The 26,958-nt window shown below is 47.4% G+C and overlaps 1 protein-coding gene across 1 annotated transcript in view; it reads left to right on the forward strand.

The window, feature by feature from the left end:
• The window catches only part of LOC149363580 (uncharacterized), a 40,876-nt gene that overhangs the window by 572 nt on the left and 13,346 nt on the right, over window positions 1–26,958 (forward strand). Inside the window, exons 2-15 of the mRNA XM_089568572.1 lie at window positions 1,382–1,561; window positions 3,807–3,867; window positions 7,137–7,267; window positions 10,003–10,109; window positions 12,970–13,127; window positions 14,178–14,276; window positions 18,453–18,567; window positions 19,796–19,868; window positions 20,296–20,358; window positions 21,168–21,243; window positions 22,622–22,761; window positions 23,536–23,715; window positions 25,287–25,347; window positions 26,562–26,695. Of these exons, the coding sequence (XP_089424698.1) occupies window positions 1,382–1,561; window positions 3,807–3,867; window positions 7,137–7,267; window positions 10,003–10,109; window positions 12,970–13,127; window positions 14,178–14,276; window positions 18,453–18,567; window positions 19,796–19,868; window positions 20,296–20,358; window positions 21,168–21,243; window positions 22,622–22,761; window positions 23,536–23,715; window positions 25,287–25,347; window positions 26,562–26,695 (1,578 nt within the window). The remainder of the gene's footprint in view (window positions 1–1,381; window positions 1,562–3,806; window positions 3,868–7,136; window positions 7,268–10,002; window positions 10,110–12,969; window positions 13,128–14,177; window positions 14,277–18,452; window positions 18,568–19,795; window positions 19,869–20,295; window positions 20,359–21,167; window positions 21,244–22,621; window positions 22,762–23,535; window positions 23,716–25,286; window positions 25,348–26,561; window positions 26,696–26,958) is intronic.

Raw genomic sequence — 26,958 nt, forward strand, 5'->3', positions numbered from 1 at the left:
AGAGACAGCGAGGTCACATGAGAAGAAAGGCCCTTCTCAAACACTGCAACAATCGTTGCTGCCGCAAGTCACTTACCTTCTCCAGCCTGATTAATTAGTGACGCGGGTTATCCGGCTGACGTGCTGACTGCAGTTGGTGAGTCGATGCTGCAGAAAATTAAGAACCAGAACACACGGGAGTCCGGAAATGCTGGACTGGATAGGAAGAAAGTTGAAGTGGTGCCCTATCTTCACGGTGCCTCGAATAACCTGAAGAAAGTGGCACAACGGCACGTCGTGACGGTAGTCTTCTCTGTACCTTGTAAGATGTCTGGTTCATGTTTACGAATCGCGAAGGCCAGTGAGGGGAGGAAGTCCAAGAGCTGCACTGTGAAGCCCGCCAACAAGTTCTTGCTTGTTCGACTCGTGTCGTTTACAAGTTACCCCTGTCATGTGGTAGGGTGTGCACGGGCCAAACTGGCAGATGGGTTAATGACCGGGCACGCGAACATAACAATTCCCTGAAAAAATTTGTCTGATCACAATAACCTCCCACGTCACTGCAGGAGTCGTACAAACCGTGTTCCGGCTTTTAACAACATTTCAGTAATCGGAAAAGGAAAAAAAAAAACAGGAAGGAGAGGGAAATCCTTGAGTCCTACCATATTAGGTTGCAAGGCATGCAGTGACACATGCGTGAGTGCACTGTCTTCGCATCTCACTAACAAGGAAGTTCATTTCCTAAGCAGAAGCGTGCGCGTGCAAGTTTGATAGGCAGAATATCTGTCTTTTGTTGTTTGCCAGTTATGGAGCGTGTATCCACTCCTTGGTGATTCGCCACATTTTTATTTGTTTGTTTTTTAGGTTCTTCTTCTCCTGGTGTCTCGTACTTTCTCTGGTGAAGTTATGCCTGATTAAGGACAGCGCAAATATTTTGAACAGCGCCGCAGAGTCGGGGAAGGAGGCTGATAAGCATTTAACAGGGGCGTTAATAGAAAATCAAGATCAGCAATACAGGGTTCAACCGAGTCTGAGGTTAGTACAGTCATGAAATTTATGACTGTGAATACGGCAGCACGTGGCAGATAGCCTCGAACCCTACTCGTGGCGATACGCGGCGACCACCTTCATAAACAAAGTGGAAATGGAGGTGTGTCCTTCGGCTTGCTGGAAGCAGGCAAGGCGGCATAGCCCTTTCCACCATGTTGCTATGCAGCCGCCGTGTGTCGCCACAAGTAGGGCTCGAGGCTATCAGCCACACGCTCCCGTGTTTTTTCATGACTGTACAGCTGCCTACGGCACTCGGCATATGTACTCCAGCAACAAGTAGGAGCAGATCACCAATCAGCATTCGACTGGCAAAGAGCATCCGTGCTCATGGCAGTGTGGGTGGTGGTCGCAGGTGGCGACTGGTGTTCCGCGCTCTTCGGTTGATCAGCGGTACGCTGATGGTGTCCGGCCTGCTGTACCAGGCCACCGGCACGTTGGTGTCCTTCCTCAAGCACCCCACCGTGGTGGATGTGCTCATCGAGAGCACGCAGACGCTGCGCTTCCCGGGAATATCCGTCTGCGTCACCAACTGGTATATAACGACGGTTTGACGCATATCTTTGCCTACGCGGTTTCTTGCGCTGTATTTATTTTCTTTTTGCCAGACCGTGGCATGCATCGTCTGTGTCTCGCCTTTATGACGATGTTATTCGACCCCAACAACAGCGACATCCCATGGCGTAACCCAGAATTCCTTCAGTTACAGAGCCCAACATCTCTATTTTTGGCCCTTGTATTCTGCAGTAGTTTGGAATATCCAGCAGTTTGGAGAAATCGAGCAAATTTCGGTGCTTCAAAACCCAGAAAATTCGAGAAGGATCCCTTTTTGTCACGTTTCGCTATTAAAATTATCTGAAAAAGGAAACTTTCCCGAATGCAAAAACACTGCCCGACAACCCATTCGAGGACCCGGTGACCGAACCCGTGCTCTTTTACCTTCCTGCGTGATATCAGGGGAAGTGACAGACTGTATAGTTTGTTAGGAGTGCAGCATCACAACGTACAGTCATGAAATTTATGACCGTGAACACGGGAGTGCGTGGCTGATATCCTCGAGCCCTACTTGTGGCGATACGCGGCGGTAGCTTTCCGCAACATGGTGGAAAGGGTAACGCCGCTTTGCCAGCTTCCGGCAAGTCAAAGTACACACCTCCCTTTCCACTTTGTTCATGAAAGCGGCCGCCGCGTGTCGCCACGAGTAGGTTTCGAGGCTATCTGCCACGCGCTGCCGTGTTCACGCTCATAAATTTCATGACTGTACTTATTTTATCAGCACTATACCCTACCACCAAATGCATGCGCGGGGACAGAGTAGAGTGGGGGTTTTGGCTACTTTGTATAATCCATACTTGACAAAGCGCGCGACAACAAGACTGTGTTTGTGTTGTGAGTCCTTTTTTTTCTTTTTCTTTTTTTTCCCCAGCCACGGTGGCTCAATGGCTACGGCGCTCCGCTGCAGACCTGAAAGACGCGGGTTCGATCCCGGCCGCGGCGGCCGAATTTCGATGGGGGCGAAATTCTAGAGGCCCGCGTACTATACGATGACAAAGCACGTTAAAGAACCCCAGGTGGTCGAAATTTCCGGAGCCCTTCACTACGGCGTCCCTCATAGCCTGAGTCGCTTTGGGACGTTAAACCCTAATAAACCTAAACTTTTTTTATTGCTTGTTTTTCCCCTCTTACACGTTCCTACTTATTTAGAGCAATCTTTCGAATAAAAATTAGTTGGAAGCAGCACGTTTGTCTGTCGTCTTCCCTCGTCCTTGTGTTTTTTGCGCGTTTTGTGTCAAGGTGGTCAGAGGTCCAGCTTAAACCTCAGCGTTACGAAACGGCTGCTTTTCATATGACTGACATTTTACTTATACCATGTGGAAGTTGTGTAAGCTGCTGCAGCAGAGGAAAGAGGGTGAGCGAGAGGCGGGAAAGGAAGCGAAGTTAAAACCACGCACGTAAGTGTTTTCTGACAACGGTGTGCAGTCGGGGCCAAAAGTCTGTGTACCACGTGTTCCTCAAACGAAGCCGATAGCTCTGCAGTTAGCCGGCTGCTGGACATCATACTTCTCGAGGTGAAAGACCGAAACTTTCACTTTCACCTCCACAAGTCTGGTCTCCAGCCGCCGGCTAATAGCAGAACCATCGGCTTCGTTTGAGGAACACGTGGTACACAGACTTTTGGCCCTGACTGTACGCCCGTATAACATGGTTTACTACCCACATTTGAAGACCAAAGTTTGTTTGACGCTAGTATACATATGCACGACGAAAAAACGGCTGAAAGAAAAAAGTACACGGCAACGTTTTTTTTTCGAGAATAGGTCCAGACGACACAACGACCGGCAAGTGCGTGTAATAGCTATGGGTACGACGTCATGCATTGATTCGCTGTCGTGTGGCTCCGTACGTGTTGTGCTAAATCTATTCTCGCCAGTTTCTTTGTCTCATTTATTGCAGCGTGGTTGAACTTTTCGATAACGATTTTTATATTACAGAACTAGTTAGCGGCTTTCTTGGTTTACATGCCAATAAGATATGTGTCACTGAGAGATTACAGAACACAAAAGACGAAGCCATTAGCCACTGCGTAGTTAAAAAATTCTCAGAATTATGGAAGTTTCAACCTTCAATCGCAAAAAAAAAAAACTCGTTTCAAGCCATGAGTTAGTTCTTCAATTTGCCCGTTTGGAAGCAATAAGCGCGGTCTGGTACGTTCTACCACAGCTGATATCGATAAGATGTCAGTGACACTGAGTTGCCCGTTCATTGTACATCCCAAATAGGATCGAGAAGGACAAGCTATGTGGACGATACCCGATGTTCTGCAACCTCACTGCGGACAAGGTGAGCGGACCCTTTGAAAGCAACACAAAGCGACGAACCATCCCATTTATGTTTAACCATTTAGTTCACGCCTTTCCATCTGCACTATTTGGCATCCTAAGATTGCAAATTCATAGCGCCTATATAGCTGATTCTATATCAGCTATGTCGTTTGTCACTGTCTTCTGATTTTTTTTTCAGTCCTGACCTTAAATTACAGCGAACACCGTGTATACATTAAGTGCTTCTCTTTCCGCGTACACACCTGCTTTGGCCGCTTGTATAGTGGGATACAACTCAAGTACAAAGCGACATGTGCTTCTCAAAGGATGCCCTCCCGCCTATGGCGTCGACTGGTTGTCATCCCGTGGATATCTCGTGGATAACCTCCTTGCACCTGCCAGGCCGCTGCAATGTAACGCTATCAGGTGCAAGTAGATTAGCCACGACGTCATGAGAACTGGTCGACGCCTTAGGCCGAAGGGTCTCCTTTGAAGGAGATTTGCGGCGTCGTTCTTTTTTGACAATACGCGCAGAATTGCGAATGAAAGGACAAGTAAAAGCGAGAAAGTCCACGGAACACGTTTAACTTGTAGGTTCGCATGGTGGCCATAGGAGGCCGCGGGATCCTGCAGGAAACAATGTATACTATTAGCGTCGAATGAAAGGCGTTCAGGACGACCAAAACGCGAAAAGTAACTTTTCTTAATCGCTAATTTACAAAAAAAATTCTGTCTTTTTTTAAGAAAAAAGACGCAATAACTATTACTTCTCGGTGGATACCTCAACCGCACCGCGAGGGAGGGGAGGGAGGTGAGAGTGAAAGAGGAGAGAGAAATAGGTGCCGTAGTAGAAGACCCCGGAATAATTTCGACCACCTGGTGATTTTTCATGATCCGTAAATTATTTATCTCCGCGAACTCTAGTAATAGCTCCCCCTTGCTATTCCTGAAGCCTATGCCATAGACGCCTACCGCCTGGTCTCCGGCCTGCTTCTTGCTTACCTTCGCATTAAAGTCACCCATTAGTACAGTGTACTGCGATTTCACTTTATTGATTGCCGCTTCCCCGTTTTCATAGAAGCTTTCAACGATCTGGTGATCATGGCTGGATGTAAGCGCGTAGGCCTGCACCACCTTGTACCTCTTATTGAGCCTAATCGCGATAGCTTCCACCCTCTCGTTAATGCTATAGAACTCCACTATGTTGCCAGCTATATTCTGACTGATGAGGAATCCCACACCTAGTTCTCGTCTGTACGCTAATCCGCGATAGCACGGTTCGTTCCCACCCTTTAGTACTGTATACGCCTCATCTGTCCTCCTAACCTCACTAAGCCCTATGACATCTCATTTAATACCCGCTAGTTCCTCGAACAGCACTGCTAGACTAGCCTCACTGGATAATGTTCTAGCGTTATACGTTGCCGGTTCAGTTTCCAATGGCGGCCTGTCCGGAGCCAGAGATTCTTAGCACCCTCCGCTGCGTCGCAAGGCTGACAGCCGCCGTGGTCAGTTTCTCCGCAGCCGCTGGGGACTGAGGACCGAGGGTTAATTGGTTTGTACATAGAAGGTTGCGGCCAAGTACTACACCAGGGTGGTCAAATCCTGCTCTGGTGAGGAAAAGTGCGTTGTCGGTTATGGTCATCGAGATTAAGCCGGTCCCGCGGTACGAAGGGATAGCCTAGCTCGCCTTTGGCTTATTATACGCGTTCTGCAAAGGCTACTGCCCTTTAAAGGCTTTTCGTTCGAACACCGCGTTGCGTAAAGGAAGAGGAGAGTAAAAAACGCGGTGACTTTCTCAGTTTAGGTGGCTACCTGAACCACATAATGAGGAGAACGATGGCAAGGAAGAAAAACGGGAAAAGGGAAAGAATTGCGCCGCGTGCGATCGATCCATGGATAGTTCGGAGTCATCTCTCCTTTACCAGCATCACTTAGATAAGAAGCACTTATCTGGTAGCCATTAGTTGGGCTGCAGCTTCACCGGGGCAGATTCCACACACTCAGCTTGTAGTGCGGTAGCATTACTATAGGCGCATTTTCCGATTTTGGGCGTGCGTACGTACAGCCTTGGTCAAAAGTCTTAAGGCCAAAGGCTCTTCGCTACAGCCGCATAGAAGAGCCATTACAACACTATTAAAGTACGAATGACGTTGAAATACTAGAAGAAGATTTCTTCTTGCGGTACAGGAGATTCCTGTTTGACGTGTTTTCAATGATCCACTACACGGAGCATTCTAGGAGCATTCATTTCGCTGCAGCTGAACGATGTGGCCTTCAGACTTTTGACCAGGACTGTACCTTAGGTATGCTTTGTGACAGGTGGCCTGCCTGCCAACCGGTTCGTGGGTAACTTGCCAGATGTGCACACCTGGCAGGCCTTCACCTGGGTGAAGAGTACACCTGGGTGAAGAGTACAAAGGCCTTTAGGTCAAAGGCCTTTGTTGTAAAGGCCTTTAGGTCAAATGTCTTTAGTACATAAGGACCTTAAATGTCCACCGTAAGTAGTGCTACTGCACGATATTCCGCGCTTAGACATGCTAAACCTTCTGCTATTTTTTTTCATTACTAATGCTCCAAGGGAGCCCAAGTACAGACTTCTTGGCCCTGCCTTGTGCTCATGTCCAACATTCTTGGATGAAAATTTTGAATATAAAAAATTGTAAGGTGCTCTCATGGAAATATTGAAGGTAATGGTCCATTCTTGCGATGTGTAGCAGAATCTCTTTTAAAAATTGTCCATCAGTCACATCGATCAGTTAAGACTGCCTAGAAAACCAATGAGGAACGCTTTTGACGATAGCAAAAAACGTTAATAGAAAAAAAAATGCGGCTTGCCGACGGGAGATCTGCGGATATATTGATTTTTATAGAAAAACCATAAAATATATGAAAAAATTGCGTTTACAAATTCTTTCCCGTTCAAAAATGTTTTTGGCCGGAATTGTTAGGTATGGTCGTTTCGGTTCTGTGTGTCTGCCTCAGGCTTCGCTTGAATGCGCAAGCGGGGCAAGAGGCATGGCTCCCATGGCCTGTTAAGGTAGCAAGAGTTTTGTAAAAAGTAACTTAGGAGCTTCAAAAAATGTAACCAAGCACACTGTCAAATTTTTTGCGCCTCCCACACTCCCTCTTTGCAGCCCAAAGCGCGTTTGTAATGTCAGTGTAAATAGAGAACCACTACTGGCCTGATTCCTTGCATGAAGGAAAAGAACGCCATTAAGTGAGCGCTCCACCGTTTGACAGTTATTGCCGTGACACCCATACTCCTCGCTGACTGCGCACGCGCAGGTTCCGGCGCTTCGTCGCGTGCTCGCCCAGGACGGCAATCTGGGCGAGATCGCGCTGGACGCCACCGACGTCATTCAGACCACCATCGAGGACCCCACGCTCTACTACTACAAGTTCATCCTGGAGGATAAGTATGGGCGTAACCCTCCCTCCCACGTGTGCACACTGCATTGTATGCTGCTCCATGCCGCCACGAGAGAAAGAAAGGCAGAGAGAAGGATCTACTGACTGGAAAAGGGGGAGAGGCGAGCTCGTGGAAGGCTGGATTGCTACTTCGCGGCAGAATAAAGAGAAGAAAAAGAACGAAATATGTAGATAGTGTAGGTGGAAGGTGGTGGTAATATATTAAAGCAATCTTCATGCAGCGTCTAGGACTTGGCAGATTTCCACACGCACACAGGTTAGTGTATTATTTCTCGCGCGGTGTTAAAAAATGTGCATGCGCTCTCGATGATGCAGCCACAGTTCTGAATAACGCTATCAGAAGAGTGGGGGATTCATGGAGACTGCACAGTTTACACAAAACAAGTATGCATGTCTGAAAAAAAAAAAATAGCTGACAATAAACGCGGCTTTTGCCAACGAGCGAAGCGGTGCGTATGCTTGTGGAATATAATGAGAGCGTTGCTGTCCTGATGTTGTGATGTGGATTAAATAAAAGAAGCCGAATTACTGGAGCAATTTAATTCGTTTTCCTTTAGCTTCTCCTGCACTTTATGCTGGTTAAAAAATCTTAAACAACAAATAATCGCCCCAAAGCCTCAGTGCGGCTACGCAATGGCCATGTTCGATCCGTCTCAGCATGTAACCTGTCCAAAACGTTCTACGCAAACGACGCATTAAAAAAAAAAAAGGCGATAGGACTTTAAAGCTGAGGAGCTTGTGAGCATAGCGTGCACTGAGGAATGACAGCGCAGTATCCAATCACGAATGCATTAATTATACTTGTTGTATCACAACCGTAAGTTACTGTGCTGGAACGACTGTGTACGACATGCCACTTTAATAAACAGCCTCAAACCTCTTCTAACCACACAAAACAGGCTTGCAGAGTCGCCGAATGCCGACTTCTCTTTCTTGAAAATGAGGGGGGGGGGGAGTTGACTTCTCCTCAACAACACAACGTGCGCTTTACAGGAGCACGCAAATTTTTGTTTTCAAATGAATTACTGTAAGTGGTGAGCAGCCTTGTCTAGAGCGCTCGGGCGGTGCACTTCCTTGCAAACAAATCCAGATTTTGTGGCAGCCTCTAGGGTCCAGCTGCAACGCTTGCACGGAAGTAGCGCCAGATAGCCTCGTAAACAAAGCAGGCACGAAAACTTTGCCCTGTAATGAGGGGCTGCTCTCTAATTTCGGTTTTTGTTACCAAGTGCGCACTGCTCAAGCGCTCTAGACAAGGCTGCTCACCACTGTACAAACACGGTGACGGTTAGCTGAGTCAGAAAAATGCAGGGAGCGTGAAGTTAAGGTCTCTTCGATTTGACTGCGCTCGTGACGCCAGTTCCGTAAAGTTCTATTGCAGTGCCGCGAGTGTGTAGCGTCGGTTCAGGCAGTTCAAGTGCAGTTTGGCACTGCTGGCAGGTTCCAAAGCCAGCGATCGACTTCAGGCCTGGTCGTCTGCACGCCACGGCGTCACCGCCAAATATCAGTCAGCTGCGTGCCCTCCACATTAGCGGCTTCTACGTAAAGAAAATTTCACAGAGGAAATGGTGGCGATGTGCTGCCGTTCTTCTGAGGAAAGTTATTGCATGCATTACACGTGCATACAATTAACGAATTTGCATTAAATTGCTGCCCTGCTCTATGGTCGTCTTCAGCGCTCAGGTTGAGAATCCTGGCTCCACGATTATCTACCGCCTCTTCATTTCCCGAAAGAACTGCCATGGCTGCCATATCTGGTCGTAACTCCTCCAAGCTACGCACGAGCGCCGCCATCTTGCTGCCCCTCAGGTGCACTTTTGTTTCAGTGAGTGCAATCCAGTCAAGAACTGGTGCTGCACTAGGCGAGCACTTTTGCAAAACGAATACCGAAGTTCAACGGACGCGCTGCACTGGGGGACCGAATGCGGAAGTGTTGCACTCGTTCAAGTGGTGCAGCAACTGAAGCCAAATTAAACAGACCTTCAGTATGGACCTCGCAATCTGACTCAGCAGAGGCGAGCGTCGTATCTAATCGAAAATGCTCTGATTACAGCGATCGCTGTTCATGGGACACCCTAATTCCGCCACCGATGACCCCCTGGAGGTGTCACGCGCTATCTTCCTCATCTTCGGCTGGGGCGCGCGCTCATCCGTGATCACCAGACCACCCCCTACACACACTTTGAGATTAGTGCAGCCTTTGTAGTCATAGGGGGTGTGGGGAAGCGGGGGTGGGGGGGGGGGGGGGTGAAGACGTTCGTTAGACGCCGCCAAAAGTGGCAAAATGCCCCCCGGCGTACGTCGAGCACCGCATTTCCGCGTGGGGGCAGCAACGTCTGTACACTTGGTTTTGGCTGATGGAGCGTCACACTTGAATCATAGCATAGCTCGAAGCACGAGTGCTCTCGTCCCGCCGATGCCACAGCGAGTGTACCTCTTGATAGAGGTCATAAGTAGTGAAAAGGAAAGGCGCGGTAGCGCTCTTACTGTAGGGGGACACCTGGATCGAACCGTCAAGGAAGGAATAAGGAAGGAGTATGCGGTAGAATTTTTTTTTAATCTTTGCGTTGACGCGAGCTTTCGCTGAATTACGCGATTTACGCAGCAAGCGTAAACGTTTCAATTTAATTTATGACGGTGCCCTAGCCGTACATTTGTTTGCTGGATATCCTGAACGGCGCTCTGATTTATTGCAGCGCGTCGGTAACGCTGTGCATTGACGCAGGCAGATCGTGCAGTCCTTCTCGCGGCTGCCCAAGTACATGTGCTACACGCTCAACTGGAAAGGGAACCAGGAGATGTCTGCCTACCACGAATACCCGCCCCTGTTTGGTGAGCACGTGTTCACGGGCCATTCGAATGCCCACTGATGGGTAGTGTTCGCGAGCCATTTCATCGGTTAGTACACCGATCCCTTCCTCGTAAGTGATAACTTGAACAATTTTAAGGAAACTTTAGTACACCTATAGGAAGCAGCGTGAAGCGATGATGATGATGATGAGTTTGTACACTTGAGAATGAAGCGTGCTTACGGTTCTCAACGCGTACAGTTTTGCCAGAGAGTGTTCTATAAACACAGATTCTACCGTATTTCACTAATACAGTCTTTATGTGCTATTTCTTACGATCCTGACAGATGCTCCTGAGGTTGAAGTTAATGCACGAATGTCTATTGCTTTCAAGAACTGTCATTGTTCCGGAGAAGAGCGCCAGCTTTTGCCTTTCTTTTCGATCAAAGCGGCAGCAGGCAACGGCCCCGACTGAACTTTTCTAATTAGCAGGAGAAAGCGCATTCTCTTCACTGGCTTGCATTGGCGCTTTGCAGGATATCCATAAGCCGGGGCCTGTGCACTGAGCACCTCGTTTAAAAGCTGTATGTGTGAATCTACAGCCAGGAAAAAGGAAACTTTATCAGACAGTAGAGACGTTATGAGACACCCACTGTCCAGGGTCCCTGTCCGGTAGTTTTTTTTTATTATTTTAGATGTTAGTTGCAATGCTCGTTTTTTGCGTTTGACTAAATTGGTGGTGGTGGTGGTGTGACATTTTTATTCGAACGTCCTTTCTGTTAGGCGTTCAGTACATCCTGGGCCAAGGCGACGAGGGCACGTTGCAGCCTCAGATCCAGGGGGGCGAGCCAGATGGGCCACGGTGGGGATGGGAGGAAAGGATAGGCGGGGGACTGGAAGACTGCGTGGCACTGTTTAAGGCAGTGTTCTATGTGTGCATATGTGTGTGGACAGTTTGGGCACTGAGGTGTGGAAGTGTATCGGTATAGGTAAAGTTTGGCTGGTGTATGTAGGAGATTAAACTGTATTCGGCGAAAAATGCGAGCTTCACGGATCGATAAGGATGGGTGCGGTGGTGGTAAATCACCTAAATCCAATTTTTGCTGCGCGTAGTATTCGTCGACAGTACGTTTGTAAGCCCTGACCGCCTGCTCCGTCGGTGGGCTCGTCCATGGGATCCCCGGCGCCCGGTGTATAGTTTCGCAGGCAAGCTGGTGAGCCAGCTCATTGCCGGGGATGCCATGTGACCAGGGATCCACCGAAGGGTCACCGGTCGTGGGCTTAATGCTAAGAGGGCGGCATCTAAGGCCGATCGAGTAGGGAAAGGGAGGGCTCTTTCATGGAAGGCACGCAGAGCTGCCTGCGAGTCTGTATAGACAACGTATTGGGGGGCGGGGGGTAGGGTGACAAAGTGTGTGATGGCATCGGCGATCCCGTGTATTTCTAGGGTGAGCGTGGAGGGTGGGGAGGTGTATGGACCGGTTGTGTGAGTGCTGGTTGTAGAGAGGGAAGGGTGGAGGAAGAAGGCTGCTGTGGAGCCCGCGGTTTCCGTGAGACAGGCGTCTGTGTAGGCCACCGCTGCAGCGTCCAAGGGTGGCTTGTGGTTGTATGCGTATGCCTGGCGGCGGCCTGCGTGTGTGTGCGCGGACATGTTGCGTGGAATGGGTGCGAGGCGGAGGTTAGGGAGATAGATCGGAGACTGCGGTGGGTCTGGGAAAGAGATGGGTGTGGAGATTTCTTTTTTAGGGGAGGCCATCAAATTTCTTTGTTCGAACAATCACATGAAATACGTGGGGTGTAGCTTAATGTAAAACCATATGCTGGGTGCGGACTCAGCTGGGAAGTACAACAGCATGTCTCGTTGGTGCCAGCTAGGTTAAGTCGCCATCGCTTCCCGACTTAGTATTTCGTGGTTCTGCTTTTTTAAGCCGTTTAGAGTACAACGGCAGAGTGAGGTGCCTCAATTCCTAATAACTGTACCAAGTCGCTTACCTTCTGTGAACTTTCATTTGTCTTCCTTTTTCTTTTTTCTGAGAGCTGTGTGCAATTAACTTGGAACAATTTTCTCTTGCTGTATGCCATGCTTCCATGTAGAAAAGGGCCGTGGGCCTAGTCAAGCCCATAAAGAGGCTTTTTGTCCACGACCCTCAGCATTTTTGCGATGTTGAAATAAAGATTTGAAAAAAAAAAAGAATGGGTGCGGTTCTGCGAAAAATAACTGCGCGTCGCGTGATCTACCACGCTGTCGGTGATATGGAGTCTTAAGGTATCGTAGCCTTACAAGGTACTGTAGCTTTCCGAGAACGGCCGTCATTGTAAACGCTTCGAGAAGTAGTTCTTTCGGAGGGCTACAGATCCAGTTAACGTGGCTACTAGGAAAGGTATGCTGGGAACATCTGCTAGCGTTTGCTATCGGCTTGAAAACAAAGTTAATGAGCCGTTTACAGTGTTTAGCCTTGGCGGGCCTTGGGCGCCTCCCACATGCAAAGATGGTTCTTTAACGTTGATTGGCGGAAAACTGCCCAGGGCACTAGACCTTACAGCTACACCTAAATGTCAAAACAATGACAAACAAAGAAGCAAGAAAGAAAGCGCAACGATAATAGGCCGCTTCCAAAAAGCCTTGTTTTCTTCCTTGCCTCACGTCTTGCCTCCTTGCCCGAACGGAATAGACCGTTTTCTTGTTGGAAAAACTAATGCTGCACCGCCCAGAGCCATGTCGGCAGACTAAGGACGCGTCGTTTCTCCTGCCTGCTATCGACCAACAACCATTATTCATCAGACCCCTTCATCAACCTTCTTCACAGTCGACGATCCTTTTATTTTACTGTCTGAGTAGTGATACTCGTGGTCCAAAGGTGGATGCTCGCTCATACGCACTTGTGTCGGGTGGGGTTGGGCAGACTTCAGCATGTTCATCACGTGGAAGATCAGCCGGCTGGTGTCGCTGGACCGCTACGTGGCCGACGTGGGCTTCCACCACGTGGACAGCCTGGACGCCGGAGCCAAGCACACCGTCATCCTGGAGCCCAACGGCAACTACGAGTACAGCATCGAGCAGGTACACTCATTACACGGCTATGCGCGTCACAGACACACGCACAATCGGTCCTTGGGCCAATACTGCGCGAGATTAAGGACGTATTCGCAGTATTCGTATTCGCACTCGCAGTCACATCATGCGCATATGTGACCTGTAAATTGCTCAATTGTTTACATTTTCAGGAGTGACAACTGTAATTTGCTTTGTTTATATATTACTTCGTCATCAAACAGACAAGTATCATAGTATGTAGATTTATGAAATGCTGTATAACCATTGTTGTCCTTATTTTTTTAATCTTATGTAATACCATCTAACCTCCGTCTTCATCCTGTGCTGTCAATTATTTAAAAGAGCTGGGACTTTTTTTTCGAGCTGTTGCCACAGCTTTTAGTCCCGGCTAATCGTTTGTAAGAAAGGAAATAAACTTCAACTTCGTATAGAATAAATTAAGTGTGTGACCTTGTATGTAGAACTGTCGACTACTGTGTGGTGTACGTTGTACACCAGTGTACACCAGTGACCTTTCAAGTCCATTGCTGGCGTTAGTTAATGAAGGCATGCCACTGAAAAAAAATGTACTTTTTATACGCGCAACACAATGATTTGAAAAACACATCCATGAGCGCTTCTAAGTACGTATTGGAATACGAAAGTAAAACAAAGAAAGGCGTCATGACGTTGTATAGCCTTGAAATGGTGAATGGCTGTAGTAATGCATAGTTCAGAAAAGAAAAGCGCTCTGACACAGTAAATAAATGCAAATGAGACGATTCCGACTTCTCTCAACAGGGCAGGAGTGGCGACGTAGCTAGCTAGGATACAACAACAGCCCTTGCTCTTAGGCTTGGCATAAGCAAATTGTTCCTTTTTTTGTTTGTTTGTTTGTTTGTTTGTTTGTTTGTTTGTTCATAACAGAAGAAATCACCATGCGTTGCTTCCGGCAGTATTGAATAGCACGCCTTTCGTTACGCACTCATTGTATTATGTATTATGTACAAAAACACTGTAACTGTCCACAACGCAGGTCTAATTTCTCTCATGTTGATTGTACTTTGCTACTCGCAGAAAGGGAGCATCGCTCTTCCCGCACCTTACGACACGAACTGTGTGGACTACAAGATGTTTGGTCTGCACCGCTTCTACGGCGCCTACATGACTCAGACGGTAAGCGTACACTTAGTACTCCGCTGTTCCAGAACAATGCTACAAGCCTTGAAACAAAAGAAACGCGGGCAGGAACCGAAAGTTACGTTTCAGGGCTGCCTTAATAGAGGCTTATAGCGTATTTTAGACGCACTAGCCCAGTAGCCTCGCCTGGCCCCGCCCCTGCCATTGCGCATGCGCAGGCGTTCGAAAAACCAGTTTACGTCCACGCTAATACGTAGAGACCGGATTTTAGGCAAATGCCTATTTTTTTCAACGCTTCGCAGGCGCACCATTTCTACATATGAGCACGAATTAGGTGTTGACAATATGTTTAATACTCTTTTTATAGTGCCTATAAATGCCTATTTTGGGTGTCAGTGCCTATAAATGCCTATTTCCGACGTCGGTGCCTGAAAGTGCCCTATTTTACAGAAAAGGGGCTTGAAATACGCTGTGGTTTTGTTTTCAGATTCTGTTTGCTTTCGAATCCATTTCGTTATTGAGTAGAATACACACGTGGCAACATTAGATGACCTCGTCAGTTGGCCGACCACCTTTCTGACCTGAAGACCGTCAAAAACAGTTTCGCAGGTGATGAGAGTGCTCTAGTCAGGAGGGCTCAAGCTGCCCTCTCTCAGGACAACCTCCAAGGAGACCTCGCGTACTTGTGCGCTAACTTCACTTTTCTTGCGAGCACTATAAAGAAAATGGAATGTGGGGGTGTAATGCTCACTACCAACATTGGACTAATTGAGAATGTGCAGCAACGAATCGCTGCACTTCCTCACGGAGAAGTTGCCGAGAAAATCCGCGCAAAGTTGCAGTCCGTCTTCTACAAAAACGAGGGGTTCTCAGTCCTCAAGCAAATTTCAGCAGTACTTACCGGTGATCATTCTATGATACCGAACAGAGTAAAGCCATCAAATGTTCCTAAGTACAAGCCCGCTCCTGTAACATCCGTTGATGTTGAGCGTTCCTTTTCAGCATACAAGCTTGTTCTTACTGATAAGAGACATAAATTTGAGTTCATCAACCTGGCGATGGTGCTTGTCTGCTACTGCTTCCATTGCTTTAACAGTGATTTCTTGATGGATGATGTTTATTTTATCATGTATCCTCGTGGATGTACGTAGGCCCGTGCAGAACTATGATTCTTTTCGGCGCATTCCGCATCAAGCAGCACTTTGTGTAACATTTTCTAGCATCTCGTATTTATGGTTTCCAGACCCTTCTAATGGCAAGAACCATTTGATAGTCGCGTGGCTCTAGACACGTGAAGCTGCAAACTATAAAACACTGTTTACATAAATGACAACATATTCATTAATGTTGAAGCATCGTGTATGCCTGCAATAAATAAGTTTAATTCCTGTGTGAGCGAAACATGAACTCATTTGTCAGATGCTTTGAATTGAATTGACAATGTTTCTATCAATTTCTAAATACATGGCCTCCTGTTAAGGTGTTCATTGTTTCTACTTTTGTACACGACAAGCGAATTGTTTGTTTCGTGGTATACCAAAGTGGTTTAAAAGGGTTGGTAACCGTCCTTTTTGCTCTGCTCAAGCATGTGTATTGCACGAAAAGTTGCGCGACAGCCTTAAAATAAACGGCTTCTAATGTTAGCACCTTCCTTAAGGTCCCAAATCATTCCTGCTGTGTTTTTGTTTTATTTTTACGCCAGATATTGCGCTGTGAAGTCCGGAACTGTCTGCACTTTGATAAAGTTTATAGTGCCTATTTTTCTCCCTTAGGTGCCTAAAATGCAATTTTAGCTGCCTATTTATGGCGCCTAAAACGTGCTTTTTAGTGCCTAAAAGTCCGGCCTCTACTAATACGTCTCCACTATGCTAAAAGCTTCTATTGACTATCTTAGGCTCGTCATAAGCCTCACTGGATACTCCGAACTGCTGAATGATATATACAGACGGTAACATGCATGGCGGTACTGCTTATTACTCTTTATGCTACATATCGTCTTGTGAGATGCGGAGTACGTGTGTTTTTCAACGCGATAGCGTTATAGGCCCCGTTCCCCAGAACATCCGGTGTCGGCGTGGTCGGCGTAGGTAGTGTGAGCAAAAATCACGCGCATGGCTCTGGCAGATGCTCCTCGGAGAGCAACCTAGGAGGCAGGTGGGACACCTAGGTCACGTGACATTGTGGCGTCGCCACAATCTGCCCACCGGATTATGAGCAAACTGCCCATCTTGGCAGGCAGCAGTTAAATTAATGACTGATCGTTCGGGAAGAGCAACCTCGGTCTCACGAGCCCCGCAGGTGGCAGCACCTGCCATCGCAGGGCAGTGGCGCACCGCTTAACCGCTGCACCACTGCGCCAGGTGTGGTATGAGGACCCCCAGGGATCTATGAATGTAAAGTAGAGAATGGCCAATTTTGCATATATGGGAATTAAACCATTAGGCTATCGCGTCATACCCTTAAGGCGTAGCTTAAGCCTCCCCTCCAATATTGTCGGCTCCAATTTCTCTTTTCGTATTCCTGTCAATAAAAAAAACGATGAGTTCCCGCACATTACGCGCGTGGCGCACACTAGCACACGAAGCAACTTGCGCGCTCCAATTTATTCACGAAGTCCGACTGCGTTTTACCGCCAAGCCTTGAGGCACTGCATCAATGTGTGAAGCGAATTTGGCATTTAGCTACCGAAGACTCGGAAGAAATTAAAGGCTTTCCATGGTAACCGCGAAATCTTCTTTTTCACAAAAATTCCATTAAAGGGACCATGAAAAGAATTAAAAGCTGCTTGTAAATGTTAGAAGTTATGCTCAGAAGCACTGACACCAAGTATGAGCCTTCGGAACTGAGCCGGCAATTTATTATGGCTTTTTAAAAATCGCGTTTTTTAAAATTCGCGGGCCGTTTGGTGTCTTCGTAGGGAGCGATTTTAGGTCTGTTCGATTCAGAACTGGTTCTCTGCACTAATTCTGAAAAAGTTCCGTTGGTGCCGGCGCGGTGCAATTCCAGTTTCTTGGTGCAGGTGCAGCGCGTCAGCAGCGTCACAAATCTTCAATCGAGCGCGTGCACGCACAGGCCTTGTCGTCTGCTATCCGGTTCTCGTCCGTCGTGCTGTGTTGTGTTGCTGTGCGTCGCGTCTGTTTTTCGTGCCTCGTGGAGTCATGGACTACGACATCGCCGAATCCACTTTTATGGAATTTTCTGAGTCGTCAGACAGCGAAGATGAGGAAGCCGACGTGGTGCTTTCTTTTGCAGCAACACAGTTCGGACAGACCGCAACAGAATCCCCAACTACCACGAAAGCGTAGTAGCTAGGTATTTCAGCTTCGAATTCAAGAGGCTGTTCAGGCTGTCGGGAAAACGGGAAAAACTTCCTTTAGTTGGCCATTGATGTTAACAAACAAAACATCGGCTGCGCTCGTCGTCTGCTTACGCCGTCGAACACGTGCACCACTATCCTGCACCTCCGTCTCTGAGGGTGCCGCGGTTCTTTGCACCGAAGCGGCACCACGACTGCACCAAAATCAATCGCGGACGGTGGTGCAGGGGGCGCTGTGAATCGAGCGCTTTGGTGCAGCGCACCGTGAACCGGTTCCGGCGGTGCAGAGAACCACGGCTGAATCGAATGCAGCTTTTGAAACCAAAACCGGGAAAACAGACGTCACTAGTCCCATGACGTCGGTAGGCCACCACACGCTGTCATTCGCTCGAGCCGCGGCAGCTACGACGTCACGGGCACACTTCCGGTAGCGGTGAAAATCGTCTGCTCGAGGCGCCGCGCGACCCCCTCGGGCAAGCGCGGCATTGCCTTCGCGCATATGTTTTCAATTTACCTCTGCCGCCTCTTTCTGCCGGGAGTTCGGGAGCAAAGAAAGCGCCGAGACCGGAGGGACGCTGCCGACGCACGCTGCTCCTCGGGAGTGCGACAACCGGAAGTCGTAAACCGAACGTCAGCGAATGACGTGTTCATGGGCGGAGCCCAGTCCCGGAGCTGTTTTCTTTATTTTTTCTTGGTGCTCCGCGCGTATGAGTTGAGGGGGGAGAGGAGGAGCATGATTTTTAATCGTCTATAACTTCGTTGTTATTCATGCTAGCTCGAAAATTCTTTCGCTGGGGTGACGAGTGATGGATTGCCTATATTTACGTAATCTCAATTAATTTGTTTCATAGTCCCTTTAATTCGACTGTGAAACTCCGTGACGTCATCTCTCGCAGCTGTGCATGGAGGAGTGCCGTATGAACATCACGTTCCGAAACTGCGGCTGCGTAATGAAGTCCTACCCGTTTCGTAACAGGATCAACGACGTCATGTGCGACGACAAGCAGACGGGTACGTAGACGCCGCTGTCAGGAAATTTCGCCCGTGCAATGCTCTGAAATCGATCACGTCATTCTCGTGAACGGTAAAAACTTTACTTCTCCGCAGCATAAGTCTTAAAGTAGCGAAGCATGCTTTACAGGGACGCACTAAATGAATGAATGAATGAATGAATGAATGAATGAATGAATGAATGAATGAATGAATGAATGAATGAATGAATGACGATTTATCACAGAAGATGGTAGGGTGAGTTAAGGAAGGTTCAGGGTGTCGGTTCGAGCAGGTTTGCGGAGGTTCGGACAGGTTCGGTGGACCACGGGACGCAAACTCTCGCTCATTCGTTTTCGCTCGTTTATTAGTTCACGTTCCAAAGAAAAAAAAATGCCTGGTTAATGTAAGTGCTAAGTAAGTGCTACACAGCGCATGGCCCTGTGTAAATCCAGAAGCAAGAGTTGCACAAATAGCTGAGTATCTTGCGAGCGTGACCGATCGGGCTGGTTAGTAATTCATGACAGCTAGGAATACAACAGAAATTAAGACAAGGACAAAGAAAAGACGGGACACCACCGCGCTCACAGCGCGGGGGTGTCCCGTCTTTTTTCTTTCTTTGTCTTAAGTTGCACTGTGTTGAATTTCTAGCTAGGTGAATGTAGCTGAACGCTAAAATGTAAAAGAATTAGTAAAAATGTGAAAGAGTTGTGCTGACAGACGTTGCCATGACGTAGGCCTGATAGTACACTAGCATCGAAATTTTGTCTCCCTCCTCCATAAATTTGCCATCGCCCATTCAAAGGACGACGCAAGAACATACTAAAAAAGAGCGAGGCTTACGTACAGCGATTCGAATTACAGAGTGTGCATTCGATTCACCTCGGTTTTTTTAGTTTCTGCTAATGTGGTGGCACGTAAAGCTCCCCTGCACTATATTTGCTGCTGAAAGACAGCTTAAAAAAAAAAAAAAAACTTTTTACTGATAATAGAATGCTGTCATGTCAAAGAGCAATTAAGGTCCTCATTTGAAATGGTGAAGGGCGAAGTGTGCATTTTAGAAACTAATGCATATAACTATGTCAGAGCCGTATTATCGAAAATAACGAATTCCAAATGAATAGCTGAGACTCTTGAAGAAATCGCATTTGATGTAAAGTGCCTTAAAAGTCCAGCATGCTGTTGCTGTTTCAGTCCTACCTATGACGGAAAAATGAATTATCTGAACATATCTTTCTCCACTGCGCAGCCGACTGCGTTCTCAAGAGGAGTAAAGCTATCTACGATCGCCAGTGCCGAGAGATGTGCAGAAATCCGTGCGAGTAAGTTGATTGATTGATTGATTGATTGATTGATTGATTGATTGATTAATTGATTGATTGATTCAGTGGTTGCTTGATTGATTGTTCCTTGATTGATTTATTAAATGATTGATTGAGTGATTGATTGATTGTAGCCTTTTCTAGGTTTATTGTACTGCGGAATAGAGGACAGACTATCTTTAACAGCGTCAGCTGTTGTAACCTGCCTCCGCCATGTCGGCATCTCATGGCCGCCTTCGGAACGAAATGACGTCATCAAAGTGCGCGGTCACATAGCCCCCTGTCACCGGTCGTGGTGCACTGCGCACATTAATGGGAAAGATGATCTAATATTTGCCATATGGTGATTTTCATTGCTATCGTCAATCTATTACATTGTTGCATTTGTTGGCACCCGTTTACATATGATTCGTATGATTTCGCCCAGAGAGACGACCTACGACATCACGCTGGGCTACCAAGGTCGAGAGAGTGGAGCACCGTTCAACGGGTGAGTTACAGGGGCGTGGAATCGGAGCCATTAATGGTGAGTTGGTGCTGCCTCCTTCCGCGGCCTGACTAATGAGGAGGCGCGCAGATGTAGCGCCCCTAGCAGGAGAGCGAAGAACTAGCTTTCGCCCTTAGCCACACTCTAGCGTTTGCGATGAAAACTCTCGGTCCTTGAGTATAGCGAAGACAAGAAAAATCCCCGTGGCAAGAGAAGCTCGTGCGGAAGAAATGCGAGGAAAAAGCTAAAAGACGCAATTAAAAGGCGAATATTAAAAGCAAAGGAATGCATAACGCTGTCTTTACATATTGCAGCCTTTCGACTGCACGCAGGCTTTCGGCCAAACAAGTATTCTTCACAAGGACAAGGACCTGTGCACACGGGAGATCGTACAGAAGCATTCATGATATGCAAGACATCCATCGCGCTGTCGCGCCAAGGGATTGCATATCTCAAGTATTAAGACTGCAGTACGGCGTGTTTCCGTTTCTTGATCTTTTGGTTTAGTACCCTGTTTTTAGTTCGCTTTTTTTTTCCTTAATGGAGGGGGGGGGGGGGGGGGTTACACTTCCGTTTAATTTTTTCCCTCTTCTATGTTACCATATTTATTTCCTGACAACAATAAAGATTCTATACCGCGACAGCGCGGTGTCTGTAATTTTTTTTTTTGATTTTGTCCTGTTCCTGTTCAGCTCTTAATTCTTCGGCGTTGTACCGACTGGCTCAAAACGTCCACTTTCAGAGATATAACAGTGCTCTCTCTTATCTGCATCAGTCATGGATATAAGCGGATCCTTCAATCTTGTCTGCAGGTACTACTACCTGAACATGAAGCTCACCATCCCCTTCCGATACGTCGCTATCTTAAAAACCATCCCCATGCACACGGTGAGTTTGCTCCGTCTTCAATTTGCTAACTCTGGTCTCCACAAGACAAAAAAAAATGCAATACAAACATTCGCCGTAGAAGCAGCTTTTTTCTGAAGGAGTATAGTGTCGCGCATGAAATAGAAGGATTTAGCCTAGTTGGGCGCACACATCACCCACTTGGCTCAATGGCGTTGTTGTCGCAGGTCGGTTGTCTCTAGAGGCGTAGGTAATGAACGCGGTCAGAATAAGCCTCCTTGGAAGTTCACTAAACACGACTGCAATGAATTAGTAAAGCCTCTCCATTCAGTTCGTGTATGCTGATCATAATTAGTCCCATCATATACCTTACTGTCAGGCTTGCCCCTTATTGACTCTAATTGTCGAGAATGGAACCACCTCCCCGCTGAAATTACGTCAATTGATGATAGCCAAGTTTTTTCTCAATTCTTTACCTAACATGTATGATTAGTATAAACTCGTCTGCATAACGTTTAGCTATATTTATATCCACCTTTTTACGGCTTGTAACCACTCCCCTCTGTAATGCATCTGGCCCTGAGGATAAATAAATAACCAAATAAATAAGTTAATAAGAAAGTCAGAAAACTCGAGAATGGTTGAAATAACTAGAATCGCGCATCCGTACTTTCTCAGACACCTGCGTGACGTGGTTTCACGAAGGCGACCCTAGAATATTTTCTAAAAGCGCTTCGTTGTTTTTACAACGATGACACGATGGCAGCATGGAAGACCTTTACTGTAAGCTGCGTTGGCGTAGTGTGTCATAACAGAAAGCTCTTGCTGGCCAAAGAGAACCTTACCTTGGCTATCAGTTCATCTGATTTAAGAACGCTATTTTGGTTATACCTTAGCCAGAAGAGACGTGTATGGCCGAAATGCGAGCGCTTCCGACAGTGTGTCTTTTGTGGTGACGGGATACATATGATCCAGGTACGCCTGTAATTTTGAGAATTTGTGTGGATGAGTGCGCGGGGAGGGTTTGCGTGGGGGCTATTGCAGTCGCTTCTTTGATCAGGAAGACGGTCAAGGGATTCTTGGGAGGTATTTATGTCATGCTTTAGGGTATTCATTAACGCAAATACAGTTTTAGGCAGTCTATAGAGTGTCTGTAGACTTCTGTCTATAAAGTCTATAGACTGTCTATAGAAAAATCCTAGCGAACAGTCTATAGGCAATACAAATGCCATAAACAGTCTATAGACAATATAAATTTATGGCCATACACTTTTAGTAGACTTTTGTGTATAGACAGTCTATAGGCTATGAGTAGACAAAAAGTAATATCTATCGGTAGTCAATAGAGTCAATAAGACGTCTATAGACTGTCTATAGACCATTTTTAAAAGGGTATTTTCCCCTTCTCCCCAACCCGCAGTCGACCACCGTGTTGGCGGTGATCGGCGGCTATCTTGGCTTCTGGCTGGGTCTCTCCATGTACAGTGGCGTGAGCGAGATCATGCGCCACGCGCAGGCCACCCTCGCGAGACGCATCAGGGACCCACTCAACAGGGCCAGGTACGATAACTGCGATCATATACAGCACGCTGCCGAAAGGGGTACAGAGACTCGATTTTGCAGCCAAGCTGCTAGTGGCTTATTTTTGGCACGAACGTCGCCTCGGCTGAAAGCATCACGTGATAGGGCGTGACGTCATAGGCAGCGAGGAGCTGACCTGGTGCGCTCCACGCGGGTGTTGTTGGGCCGAACCTCTTTATTGTAGCGAAAGTTACATTGGCCACGAACTTCTGATTTCGCTGTGGCGGTGCTCCGAGGAGGCACAGAGACCGGCCTTGAGCCGTTGCCTAGCAACCGCCGCAGATGGCGGACGCCGCGCGCTCGCCGCGCCATCTGGCATGACGTCACACCGCGCGCCTCACCGCCGCCGTCGTTTGGTATGACGTCACACCGCTTGCCTCGTCGTTGCGCTCGCCTTCGCTCGCTTCGCCAGTCGAAATGCGACGTCGCTACCGAAATGTCATTAGACAAAACTGCTTGCAACCGAGCTTGCTGACCGAGCTTGCAAAGGGAATCGTCATTTCTTCGTTATATCCATTATTTCGTTATAGGCCGTTTCATTATAACGATGTTCGATTGTGTGATAGTGCAGGCTCATAAAAGCATGACCGCTTTTTATTGTTATTAGGGTAAGTTTGCAGCTCGCGCGGACGGACGGCCACGAATATGCGGACATGGGGAGAAAATAGAGACTCATAATGAAAAAAAACGCTTAGTGCATCACAGCACTCGTGGAGTGACGGCTTTTGCTCCTCACGGGGCCTTCGCTTGCAGCCTGGCATGCATGTTCCGGACGCTGCGTCTGGTGTGCCAGGCGGTGTGCGCCGCCTTCTGCGTGATGCAGGCGCGCACGGACATCCTGCAGTACGAGTCCTACCCGACGGCCGTCATGTACGGACACGACCGCATGCTGGGCATACAGTTCCCCGCCGTCACCCTGTGCATGGAGAAAGGGTGAGCGCCAAACTTGGGCTCCACATCCTCCACATCACTGTCGCGAGGGTGACTTCGCAGTTCAGTCAGATTTGAAGGAATCCCCAAGGTGGAGCAGGTTTCAGTCATCACTGTCGCCATTACCAGCCCGTATATGCGTCCACTGCATGACAAAGGATCTCAGTCGCTTTGGGACGTTAAACCCAAGTAAACCAAACCAAACCAAGTAAACCAAGCATGACAAAGGAATATCCCATCGATATCCAGTTATTCTTATCCTGTGCTAGTCACGGTCGCCCTATCCTTATTCCTAATCCCATCTCATTCGATATGTAATTGTCCCTATCATCTCTTCCTACCTACCCTCTCCTCTCTCATTTGGATCCACCGGTCCTTATCCCATCACGTCACACCCTGCTCAATCTTTGCCGCGCATTACCTATCCCTATCATATCCCTCTCCTGTCTCATTTCGTCCCACCTATCGCTATTCTATCAAGTCCCATCCATCCCTATCTCGTTTATCTCTAACTTCACCTTCTCCCCTGAATCTCTGGCAACCCCGGGCTACGTTTACTGGATCCTGAAAGGCACTCTGCTGTTCTAAGAAACCATCGGTTATCTGTTCTCATCATTACATGCCTGACTTTTCAGCCAGCATGTGATTGAGTCGCGTTATCTTCAAAATGACGATGTCGTCTTTGTGCCTCTGAAGCAGGAAGAGGAATAGTGATATCCACCTTAATGCCATGAATGTGGACGATAATGGTTATTATTCTCCACCTTGGGGACTTCTCCGAAACAGTGTTCTAACGTCGTATTTTCTTGTTAACCCGTTCACCCGAGCGATTGTCCTATGGAGGCGGTAGTTTCAGGTTGCGTGTTCGCTAGCCAACTGCAGCCCTTGCAGATAGTAGGCCATGAAGTGTACTGGTTGATAAACCAGACTCATAAGTAAATCAAGGGTTTACCTAAAAGATATTAGATACGTACTCTAGAGTGAACGTAAACTAACACCACGCTGGGAATGTTTTAAAGCAAAAAAAAAAAAAGTGACGGCAAAGTGCATGACCAGTTTGCATACTAAGATAGGCTACAAAAAAAAAAATTCCTTCCTACAGCTTCAAAAATGACGTTGTAGGTCTTCAAGCATCTCAGTATTTGACCTAAAAGGTAACACGCCAGTAGAAGATTTTAACTAGTATTGGAAAAAAAAATCAGGTGCTTCTGTTTGGATAGCGATGACGCCGTTGCTTTTTAATGCTATTTAGCGTTACAAGCCTCATCGAGGAAAAATTCATCGTCGGAAGCTAAATTCGCTGATCGGCAGGCGGAAAGTGACGTCACTAGACCGGAGCAGTCACGTGACCAGACAGGAAGTGACGCCACCAGAACGGAGCATTCCCATTAGATGGAGGGGAGTGTCGTCGCAAGACCGAAAGTGACGCAACTTTTGTTATAGGCTTTAACAGCTTCGAACGCTATCGCATCGCCAACTAATCGTAAGTGTTCCTGTGAATATTTTATCTCTCTAAAGATTGAAAGTTACTATACCATCAATTGTGTTTGTGTCCATGCTGGCACATTTCGCAGGTACAACATGACGCGGCTGTGCAGTGAACACACCTTCATGGACTGCAGCGACAACGACTCGGTGACTATGACTCACGGAAACTCTGAATCGTGTAAATGCGCATACAGTCATAGTAAGTCACTTTAACCTTCGTAGAGAAGCACCTAACAGATTAATCTCACTAAACAACACGCCTCGACGCAGAGGATCAACAGCATATCACAGGGCGGATCGTCGCCGTTTCCGCGTGAACCAGTGCACCGTGTCTCTTGGCTAAACCTTTTTGAAATGCCCATTTATAAATTGATAAAATATTTTTTTCCATGATGTGAATTACGCCTTGAGTTTTCTTGTTGTCTGTAATGGCTAAATTTCGTATTGCTCATTCTTTTAAATAATCGAGACGCCTTCAGAGGCAAAACCTGCCGCTCTTTTCGCCCTATCATAAAGCATAAGCCGGTACTCCTAACACATTTGTAAGGTGTTCTTGTTGCGAAACTCGACGGAGTCGATCAGTTCTACATTTTATGCTGTTGCAGAATATCGGCAGCCCCATTAAGAAAAAAAATTATCCACTTTGTTTACTTCCTTTGCGAACCGTCACTACAAACGCTTGCGTAAGACGAGCTTCGCCACAGTATTAAAGGGCTTAAGAAAAAGCGCGCTTTACAAAAAGGGCGAGAAGTTGTCCTGTGTGGTGGGTGAAAATGGGCATTGCAGTGACTTTGGTTATAACTGGTGCGGTAGTTATATGTATCGTAAAAAAAAAACAGCAAAATGCACAGCCAGTAGAGTGAAAGGGACCAGAAGAAAGGTGTAAATAAATGAAGACAAAGATTAGCGTCGTACTACCATGGTCCTTAAAATAATTAAATAATCTTGCTAAGACCATCAGCTCGGCCTGGAGTTCAGATGGAGTGAGCTTGTAGCCTATAGGCAACACACTGCGGGTGGGAAAAAACACGACTGCACCCCGAATACGAAGTTCCAAAAGCACTATAAAGGGGTATTCTCTCAAGCCACAATGGTCGCCATTTTTATACACACGAACCACAGCGAAACGCTGCTTATCATGTCTAATCAGCTTATCGCCACTTGTTTCGGCCCGCACCACTGATGTTGCGCGGTACATGACAAAATGGCTCCCGAGATGCCATGTGAACACCTCGTGCATGAAGGCGTGTAACGGGGTTTAACGACGACCACGGCGCAAACCTGTCGTCAGCAAAGGTGGTTTCCGCGTCATGAGAGAAATCATGTCTGACCTATCTTATCTCCAATCTCGTGAAATGCAGCAACGCATTGTGGGCGCGTACCTGGGGGTGACGGTGAGGCTGATCGAGTACTCGTACGCCCGCAAGGATGTCATCTTCGAGTGCAAGTTCGTCTCCCCCGACGCCGCCTGCCAGGACTTCGACTGCACCGACCTGTGAGCAGCTCGATTACACCCTATACGGTGTGGCACTTGCAAGCGAACGTTAATTAAATTCACGCTTCTTAAGGTACAAAATCTGCAAATAAATAACTTTACGCTGATCCCAGAGATGTTCCATCATACCCATGTATCGAAGCTCATCACTTTATTGGGTCAAAACTCTGACGTTAACCGACTGTCACGCCGCTCGCGGCATTCAGATCAACTGTTCAGCGCTGCGCAAAATAACGAATGTGAGAGGAAGAAAAGTTGTAGGA

Source organism: Amblyomma mixtum, chromosome 2, assembly GCF_055824585.1.
Source record: "Amblyomma mixtum isolate Tamu chromosome 2, ASM5582458v1, whole genome shotgun sequence".
Lineage (NCBI taxonomy): Eukaryota > Metazoa > Arthropoda > Arachnida > Ixodida > Ixodidae > Amblyomma > Amblyomma mixtum.